Here is a 9,814-nt window from a genome sequence, read left to right as displayed (position 1 = left end):
GTTTTTCCGAGTCGTTCGTTCATCACGTGACAGCCCCATAAGCTTTAACCAATGCAGTCTGAGCCGGAAAGAGAATTGATTAGTTCATCTCGAGTCTTCGGGTTTTTCGAGTCGATCGTTCATCACGTGACAGCCCCATAAGCCCAAACCCGAAGACTTGTCAGATAAGAGGTGGTGAGCTAATCATAGACTGAAGACTCGGGTAAACAATTAATTAATCTTTTCTGTTTCTTATAGCAGTTTTGTATTGTTTGTAGTGTGATCAACGTTTGCGTAAGTAGTAGACATATTAGGGAAGTAACACGTAACATTTTAATTATATTTTGTTAAAATGAATGAAATGACTAGAAAAAAGATTCGTTCATTTTGCTGAATGAATGTAAAATGATCCGAACTTCCCATCACTAGTACGTTCTGTGCCTGCATGAGAGGAATTACCTCTCCAGACCAGCAGGTGGCAGTAGTCTGTATTTATGATTCAAAAAGGGAAACCGAAAACACACTGTAAACAAAGCAGCACTTGCTTACCATGTTGAATTTGAATTATGTTGAACAGTTGCTCTTCATTTTCTTCATTCAAAACATCCATGTCTGGCCATGCAGATAAAGGATCTGACTAGTGCCGACGGTGTGGAAAACACTGCAAAAACTGAGCTGATAGACATTCAATGATGGTCGACATGAGCTTTAAACTCTATAATTGAGCTGTTCTTCTAGACCCCAGATATTCTTCATCTGCTCTATAGTACAAAACCTATTTGTTAAACTTGTTAGTTGAACTTCTATAGACCTTAGGCAGGGTAGCGCCATGTTTACTTTTTGACAGAAATGAAAACAAAGCTGTGAGGGAAAGAAATGCATACCAATTGTTCATAAACAACTTTCTGGAAAATAATAATCTTTCAGTGACAACAACTCCATAAAACTTAAACGTTATGAGTTTCCAAAATAAAATTCCATGATTTAGGACCTTTATACAGTGCGTGCCATTGTAAAGACTGTAAGTCTATCCCTCACAGCCTTGTTTTCATTCACGTTAAATTCAGTGTGGCATCTAACCTGATTGAGATCTATTATCTGAATTTACATTAAAACCAGTAATGTACACTCAGACACATTCTTAGGTAAGTACCTTGCTAGTACTGGGTTGGACCCCTTTTACCTTCAGAACTGCCTTAATTGACCCTTTGCAAAGACCTGCCCCCCTTCGTTACTGTTGCTTTGTCCGACAAGCCATGGCGCTCTCACGCCACACATGATGTTCTCACACAGTGAAAAATACATTGCGGAGCAAAGAGGAAACTCACAACGCGCAAACAGGCAAGACTGAGCAGGTTACTTTTGGTATGAAACACAGTCTCAGCTTTCAAATTTTTTAATTTTAAGAAATTTGAACAACACTATGAGATAAAGGATCTGCACTCGCTGTATCTTCTTAATAAATTATAGTTTATTTTTATTTTGCAACAGAGCAATCAACAATCAGACGTTTCAGCAAAAAGCCTTCTTCAGTGAATCATACAATAACACTTCCCTCAAGAATTAAAAAAACAAAAGTGAAGTCCAATGATCACCAGGTAGAGAGTCACAGGTGCTACTTATCACAAACTTAAAGGGTTAGTTCCCCCAAAAATTAGAAATTAGCCCATAAATTACTCACCCTCAAGTCATCCTAGGTGTATATGACTTTCTTCTTTCAGACGAATCCAGTCGGAGTTATATTAAAAATTGTCTTTGATCTTTCAAGCTGTTTAATGCCACTCAGCGGGTGTTGCATGCATCAGTCCAAAATAAGTTAAATAAAAAGCCCCCATCCATTAAAATAGCATCTCACAAGGCTCCGGGGGGTGAACAAAGGCCTCCTGTAGCAAATCGATGCGTTTTTGTAAGAAAAATATCCATATTCAAAACGTAATAATCACTTTAATGTAGCTTGCGCCAACAGTTGTACACAGAAGCAGCTCCGGGCAGATGACGTATGAGGTCAGCGCTGCGCATGCGTCGGTGAGTCTTGTGAAAACCAACGTTTGTTAACAGGAGCAAAGGAAGCAAAGTTTCCTTACTTTAGCAAAGGAAAACCAGTCTCCTCTTGGCTTATATCGAAATCCTCCGACATACTACTTTACAAATCCTCATTTTGTATTTCTAAGAGACCTTTGTTTTGATCTCTTACCTGCGCTTCCGCGTGCGTCACTTCTGAGAGGCGCATGCGGAAAGCCGACCTCATACGTCATCCGATAATTGACCAATCGATCAAGTAAACTAAAGACGAACTTCAAAGGAATAATTACAAAGCAATCAACACATCAAAACGTTAGTACAAGCACAAAATATACATCACAAATAAATAAAAAATTCACCAAACAAATTTACAGAAAACACTAATGTGAAAGCCATTCATAAGTTGCTCACTATTACTCAATTCTACTTAAAGAAAACAAGAAAGATCAAAATCTTTATTAAGACCCAAGGGAAACATGCTTTTTAATCGATACATCCAGTAAGCTTCTCGTTGTAACATTTTTTTCCTCTGTTACAACAACTTCTAGATATTATTACTTTTTCGATACCTGTACAAATGAAATCCTTAATATCATGATTATAGCCATGAAAATGTCTTGCAATATGTGAATTCACATCACATCTCCTGATTGCAGATTTATGTTCACTAATATGAATTTAATGATTTACTAGTTTTTCCGATGTAAATAAGTGGACACGGACCTTTTAACTTGTAAATCACATTTAATGTGGAACAGGTAATTAATGATTTAATAAGCTAATGGAGTACCCATGGCAGTTCCATGTGTCTGTAAGTAAAGGTAATTATCAAACATAAAGTAATTCTTTGTCAAAACAAACATAATCATCTCAGTGATAATTTTGACAGGTTTATCAGAATTTATGAAAAAAGTGATAACTTCCAAACCCTCCTTATGAGGGATATATGTATAGGTATAAAGAGGAGACGTCTAGTGTTACCATCTAGTTCCTTTCTTCAGTTTGTATTGATTGTGTTTTAACCAAAAATATGTTTTATCTTTAATGAAAGAGAAGTTTTCTTCAGGTGATAATCAATAAACTGGGAAACATTTTCAGTTGATGATAAATATTCAATAAATAGTGTTTTGTGACTCTTTAATGTGTCTTGACAGATCGCTGTAGCGCCTCATGCTGAACCGATCATATCTTCCTCTTTACTAGTCATAGCATGAAATAAACATGAGTGAACATCAGAAGGTACCTTGTTTCAACCATGGAAAGACGTCAATATACACCAATTTTCAAGTTCAAGTCCAGTGATGTTAATCTACTCATGTCTGGTTTGTTTGTCGGACAAAATGGCAGATTTGGCATTATGATTGGTCAGATCGCCTGTCAATCAAACTCGCTGCGAAGAGTCAATTCTTCATGCCATAGATGCAACAATGTACTGGAAACATATTAACATGACATAACATGAATATTGACATGACAGCATTACGTATTTGCTGCAGATTTGTCAGCTGCACGTCCATGATGCAAATCTTCCATACCAATACATCCTAAATGTGCTCTGCTGGATAGATTTATGATGAGTGTGGATCATGAACTTAATGTCATGTTCAAGAAACCAGTTTTAGATGATCTGAGCTTCGTGACATAGCTATGTTTATGCTACCCGGTGTGTCTTCTGCTACTGTAGCCCATCTGCTTCAAGGTTTGACGTGCTTTGCATTCAGAGATGCTCTTCTGCAAACCTCAGTTTTAACAAATGGTTATTTAGTTATATAGTTACTGTTGCTCAAACCAGTCTGGCCATTCTTTTCTGAATTCTGGCATCAACATTTTTTTTTGCACGCAGAACTGCCACTCAATGGGTATTTTCTCTTTTTCAGTCCATTCTCTGTAAACCCTAGACATAGTTGTGCGTGAAAATCACAGTAGATCAGCCATTTCTGAAATACTCAGACCAGCCCATCTGGCACCAACAACCATGTTCAAAGTCACTTAAATTACCTTTCTTACCCATTCTGGTTCTTCATTTGACTTTCAGCAGATCATCTTGTCCATGTCTACATGTCTAAACACATTCAGTTGCTGCCATGTGATCGGCTGATTAGATATTTGTGTTAACAGGCACCTAATAAAGTGACTGGTGAATGTATGTTATGATCACAACCCCCCCGAAGTTCCATCATGAACCTCTAGGGGCACAGTTGTCAACGAGAAAGCTAAAGTTCGGTTTTGATGCGAAAGCTTAGAATATGCATACAGATGAATGCACAAGTGTACTCCGTTTGATAGCATGTGTGAACACAGTCACTTGACACGTGCACCAATGTTTCCTTGTCCAGTGTCTGCACTTTTTCTCTCCTGAAGTTATGAGTAGAGGTCGCGATAGTGGATTTTGCCGATACCGATAGCTAGGTTGGACCACACTGGCCGATACCAATTAATTAACCGATAGTTTTTAAAATGGATACTGAACAAAAACTAAAATAATGCTTTATTAAAAAAAACAGTACTGAACCATACTAGTAGTAGTAGTAGTAATAATAAAAATTTTGAAATTAACACTCTAACAAGGAACAATACTTTCATTACACAGCTTTCATTAATCTTAATGTTACAAATGTCACATTGTATGATTTCAACAGTCATGCTTAAAGATGCACATCTTTAAATATATACACAAAGGCCATAGCATTAAAATTATATACATATGGATATTGTATGTATACTCTCACACTTTAACTTCTTCTATTCTTGAACACTTGATGATTATCTAATCAAAATAAAAGCACAGCGCTGAGTCTAGGAGAACTCGCAGGTATCACACACACTCCGGACGCGTCCCGTTCAATTCGAGCAGCGGTCTAAAACTGTTTATTTAATCACCAAACGGACACAAGTTTACTTCAAGAATGAACGAACAATGAGGCATATATGAGTTTGAAGTTCGGTGTTTAAAAAATCGAGCAAACGGAAAGAGAAAGCGCAATCTATATTATAGCTCTATAAATGAAGCATTAACAACAATTCGGGACAAATATAATGTAATTTAATGGAAAACTATGTGAATGGCGCTCTGTGGCGTGGCAGGATTTTCTGTCGGCTGCATTTAAATCCGTGTCTGAAGATTCCCGCTCTTTTCAGCGTGCAGTATCACGTGTCTAAACAAATAGCACGTGCTGTCAGTGATTTCAACCACTAGAGGCCGCTCTTGTACTGTATAATGACAGCAGACCCTTCTCAGCCGTTCCAGCAACGGACGCAACCCGGAAAACTATCGTCATGGATTTTTGCCTATAACGATAGTTCCAGCAAAAAACTATCGGTGCCGATTAATTGGCAAAACCGATACATCGGTCAACCTCTAGTTATGAGCGATAAAATGTCTTTGTACTATGTATCTCTTAATATCTACACAAGTGCTAATCAATGTGGTCATCTGTTGTTGTTGGCATCTCAAGCTGTTTTGTTTTTGCTCCACCTCCTCTGTTAAAGGGGTCATACGATGTTGCTAATAAGAAAATTATTTTGTGTATTTGGTGTAATGAAATGTGTTTATGTGGTTTAATGTTTAAAAAACACATTATTTTCAACATACTGTACATTATTGTTTCTCCTCTATGCCCCGCCTTTCTGAAACGCGTAGATTTTTACAAAGCTCATCGTCATTCTTTAAATATAAAAAATGTACATTCTGTTAGTCAGAACAGCCGGCATTGTAGTCTACTCTCCCAGGATCAAGAAACAGTCCTCCATAAAATGTGCTGGACACATCGGAATATTTGGGTTGAAGTGTTCTGGAACAGTGTTGTAAATACAACTTAACCTGATTTCTAGTCGTGTCCTCTTTTGGAAGGCCAAACAAAGTAGTTTCACTTTCACACACGGCGGGCTAGAGTGAGCGGAGGCCGGCGGCTAGAGCGGTGGCGGCCGGTGGCCTAAAGTGAGCGGAGGCGGATGGGCTTGTGGCGACCCTGGGCTGGACTCCGCTTCGTCCACGGCGAAAGCCGATCCAGCAATCCACAGCACGAAGTTGATGTATTTCCTCAGCAACCAGCATGGATCAGCTCTAGGCATGACGAAGCGGATATCGTCCTCTTTTGGAAGACCAATCAAAGTAGTTTCGCTTTCACAACGAAACGCATAGCGCCTTCACGACATGGCAGCGGCGGCAACAACGATACTACAGTGAGAATAAAAGTTACGCCTTCTTTCTTTGCGTGAACATTTGGGCGGCGTTATGCAAATCTTCCCACATCGTGATGTAGACATGTGGGTGCGTGTTAGAACGAGGCGTTTTAGGTAGGCGTTGTTGACTCTTAAATTTTATAAAGAATATCTCTTTGGATTTGAGACTTTAGTCTTTGTAACTTTACAGATCTTCTTTATGCACCAAGAGCTTGTAACACTCCAAAGAGAAACGAAAAATTGAAATCACATCATATGACCCCTTTAAAACAACATTCCGAACCAGAATTGCCACCTTGTGAACAAAATAAAAATTGCAACAACAAAAAACTGAAGGCGCATATGCAAGTTGAGCATACAAATGAAGCAAATACCCTAGTGTACGCATAAAAACCGAAGTGTACTTTGCTCTAAAAGTTGAATACTCTGGTGTCACTTTTACAGGTTTCGGAGCATTGCAAAGTCTTACTTCAGGAGGGCCAATGGAGTTCTCCTACTGTATGACGTTACGTGTGAGAAGAGCTTTCTGAATGTGCGTGAATGGGTCGACATCATTGAGGTATTTCATCCACATAAACAGTCATAATTTAGTTTTGTAGACTTGACAGGTCATTTGTAGCTGGTGCTACTTCACCCTTAAGACTGTCGCTCATCAGGACAGGTCTATTTGCTGAACAGTCCTATGCTAATGTGTTAGTGTCTGATTAAAGCATTGTTTAACTTTGTTTCCATAAATGATCTAGGTGAAGTGGAGAGGAATCTTGTAAACATGTCTACATCGAGTTTTCTTGATGTAGGAGTTAAATGCACTGTGAGGTTTTCCATGATATGCCATATTAAAGGTGCTGTATGTATTTTTTGACTCTACTAAAGCATTAAATACCTACCGTAATATGTTTGCAGATATTCAGGAAACCTGCTAAGTTCACATACTTGTTTCTCCGAAAAACAAAGCTACAGCCAGTTATTCCACTTTGAAATGTGCGTTCCGTGTCAGAATGTCTGTTTTTGTTTTGGACTGTGTGACTCCTCCCACTGCCAATTTACCCATTTCGACACCCTGGGTTGCCATTTGGCAGAAAACACAGGGTATTGCAGCCATGGAAACCATTTACAACCAGAGGCTTCTTAAAAGTGAATAAATCAACTTACAGTGTAAGGTGTGTTGCCTTCCATTGTCAATTGTGCTCGTTCCTGTTGCGTGTCCTCAATCTGGCAACCCACGTGAGCGTTGAGTCTGAGGAGGAGGGGGCCGGAGAAACGACTCTCTCCAGTATTTTGACTGCAATACCCATTTGAACCACTAGCTGTCAATATTACATACTGCACCTTTAAATAAGCACTACAATGGGAAAAGTAGGATGTTGCTGGTTCAGTTTGAATACGACACTGATATTCTTACTGAGATTCTTTTCTGGTGCAGGATGTGTCTCAGGATGACATTCCCATCATGCTCGTGGGGAATAAGACCGACCTGAGGAAGGAAGCACTTCTGGATGGAGTCACCTGTATTCCAACCAGCTACGGAGAGAAACTGGCCATGGTTAGTGCCTGGCCGTTATTCACTGTGGTTTACCATTGCTCTCTGTTTTTCTGCAGGGGTTGTTTACCCAAAAAATTTACATGGTCATAATTTACTCACCCTCATGCAAACTGCGGTTTACCTTGAACAGAGACTAAGAGTTTAAGCATCAAAAAGGCCTTAAAACACCATGAAAGCACCATGACAAAAGTAGTCTCTATGACTAATGATCTATATTCCAAATCACCTGAAGTCTGTTTTGTCACAAAAAACTATCATAGGCTTAAGAAGACTGGGCTTTTTGGATATTTCTCAAATACTGGCCTGACTTTATTCAAAATTCAGGAGTTCCAAACAACATGTGGGTGAAAACATTGCCACCTGCACATGAATGAATATGACCTAAAGCAGTCTAGGTTAGTTAGAAAGTGAGTTTTTTTTTTTATTAGTATAAGTGTTCAACTGTGGCTGCTTTCTGTGTTCAGACATACAGTGCCTTATTCTGTGAGACGAGTGCAAAGGATGGATCCAACATCATTGAGGCTGTTCTTCATTTAGCCCGGTAAGCATTTTTTCTATTTTCTTGACAATTATTCATAATGCAGTGATGCATTATATAATATAATACAAGAAAAATATCAAAATGTTATTTTGGACACATATTCTTAATAGGTTTTGTGAGATTCTCTCATAAAGAGCTTTCAGATGAACTAACTGCTACAGTATTGTTTGTAATATTAACACAAAGCACAAGAGGGCAGCAGATTGGGTTTTATTGAGTTTCATAATCTGAGGCTAATGCTTTGATGAAGTGAAGTGAATCAAAACATGTTCCTCTGACAGTCAAGCCTTGTTGTGGTATGTTATGCAGCAAGATTCAGTCTTCAATTTGCATCACAAAACTTAAATTGTGCGTTTACCCAGGACTGTTCAGTTATGGCAAAAATCATTAACACAGTTATCTTTATCAATTTATCAAGTTATCAATATTATCTTTGAGACAATATTGAGATTTATTGAGCTTATGAGCTTATAAATGTAAACTTGGTTTTAATAGTGGATTTCCTTGAACTTATATACAGTATAATTCAAATATATATACTGTGTGTGTATATATATATATATATAAGTATAAAATAAGGTATAAAACATTGCTAGGTTGCTAGGCTGTTGCTAGCATGATGTTATATATATATATATATATATATATATGGAAGTGCAAATGCTCAACTGTACTGTTACCAAATTCACTACTGATGGGCAAATCACACCCTGAGTATAATGCATGGGTAATACAAATTTGTTGTATTATTTATTATTATTTGCTAAATTATGTTCTGTATTAGTTTTTTGCTGAATTTGTGGTGATCTTCTTGGTCAAATATTCCCCTCAGTTTTTTTTTTTGTTTTTTTTTTTTACAAATTGCACTCTGATTATATGGATATTTTAACATTACATGTTGAATGATTTCTCTATCCTTCACTTCAGAGAGGTGATGAAGCATGCTGATGAGTACAAGGAGCCTGTATCAGTGGCCAAACTGTCTGGAAATCATAAGAAGATGTCCAACCCAAATTGCTGCATGGGCTGATGTGTGTTGACGTCACAGCCAATCAAATATTTAACCATTCAACTATTTATGCAAGACATATTAGATGAGATATACCAATTAGTGAAAGTCTGAGTTGTTTAAGAAATTCAACTGTGCTAAGTTTTGTCCTCAAGACTGTCTCAGATTTTTTTGAAATGACAAGTCACTTGTTGAAGCACATCACTGTGTGTCATGCGTTGCCTTTAACAGCCCTGAATTTCACAGCTTCTATATATTATATATTACAGATGATTATTAGTAGCTTATGGAGTGAACAGACACTCAGTATTCTGTACCTTGCCTTTATTTATTACATGAACACTTCCTTCAGCTTAGTGAAAAGGAATAATAGTTCTGTAATATGTTGCAGGGTCATTGAAAAGTGTGTGTGTGTGAGAGAGTTGATTGCAATAATGCATCTTTGGAAGAATCAAATGACAGAATTTGTTGAATGAAAATTGGAAGTTGCTGCTTGATCCAAATAATTTATTTTTGGCTTGTAGCTGTAAATGATAAA

The 9,814-nt window shown here is 37.8% G+C and overlaps 1 protein-coding gene across 1 annotated transcript in view; it reads left to right on the top strand.

Moving 5' to 3' along the window:
* Nucleotides 1–9,814, top strand: part of LOC107562642 (ras and EF-hand domain-containing protein-like) — a 40,763-nt gene extending 30,949 nt beyond the window's left edge. Inside the window, exons 13-16 of the mRNA XM_016247316.1 lie at nucleotides 6,628–6,742; nucleotides 7,607–7,726; nucleotides 8,191–8,267; nucleotides 9,195–9,814. Coding sequence (XP_016102802.1) covers nucleotides 6,628–6,742; nucleotides 7,607–7,726; nucleotides 8,191–8,267; nucleotides 9,195–9,297 — 415 coding nt within the window. The 3' untranslated portion in view covers nucleotides 9,298–9,814. The remainder of the gene's footprint in view (nucleotides 1–6,627; nucleotides 6,743–7,606; nucleotides 7,727–8,190; nucleotides 8,268–9,194) is intronic.

This window comes from Sinocyclocheilus grahami, unplaced genomic scaffold, assembly GCF_001515645.1.
Source record: "Sinocyclocheilus grahami isolate Dianchi unplaced genomic scaffold, SAMN03320097.WGS_v1.1 scaffold831.1, whole genome shotgun sequence".
NCBI lineage: Eukaryota > Metazoa > Chordata > Actinopteri > Cypriniformes > Cyprinidae > Sinocyclocheilus > Sinocyclocheilus grahami.
Note: the sequence above shows the minus strand (reverse complement) of the source record. Positions and strands in the feature narration are given on the sequence as shown.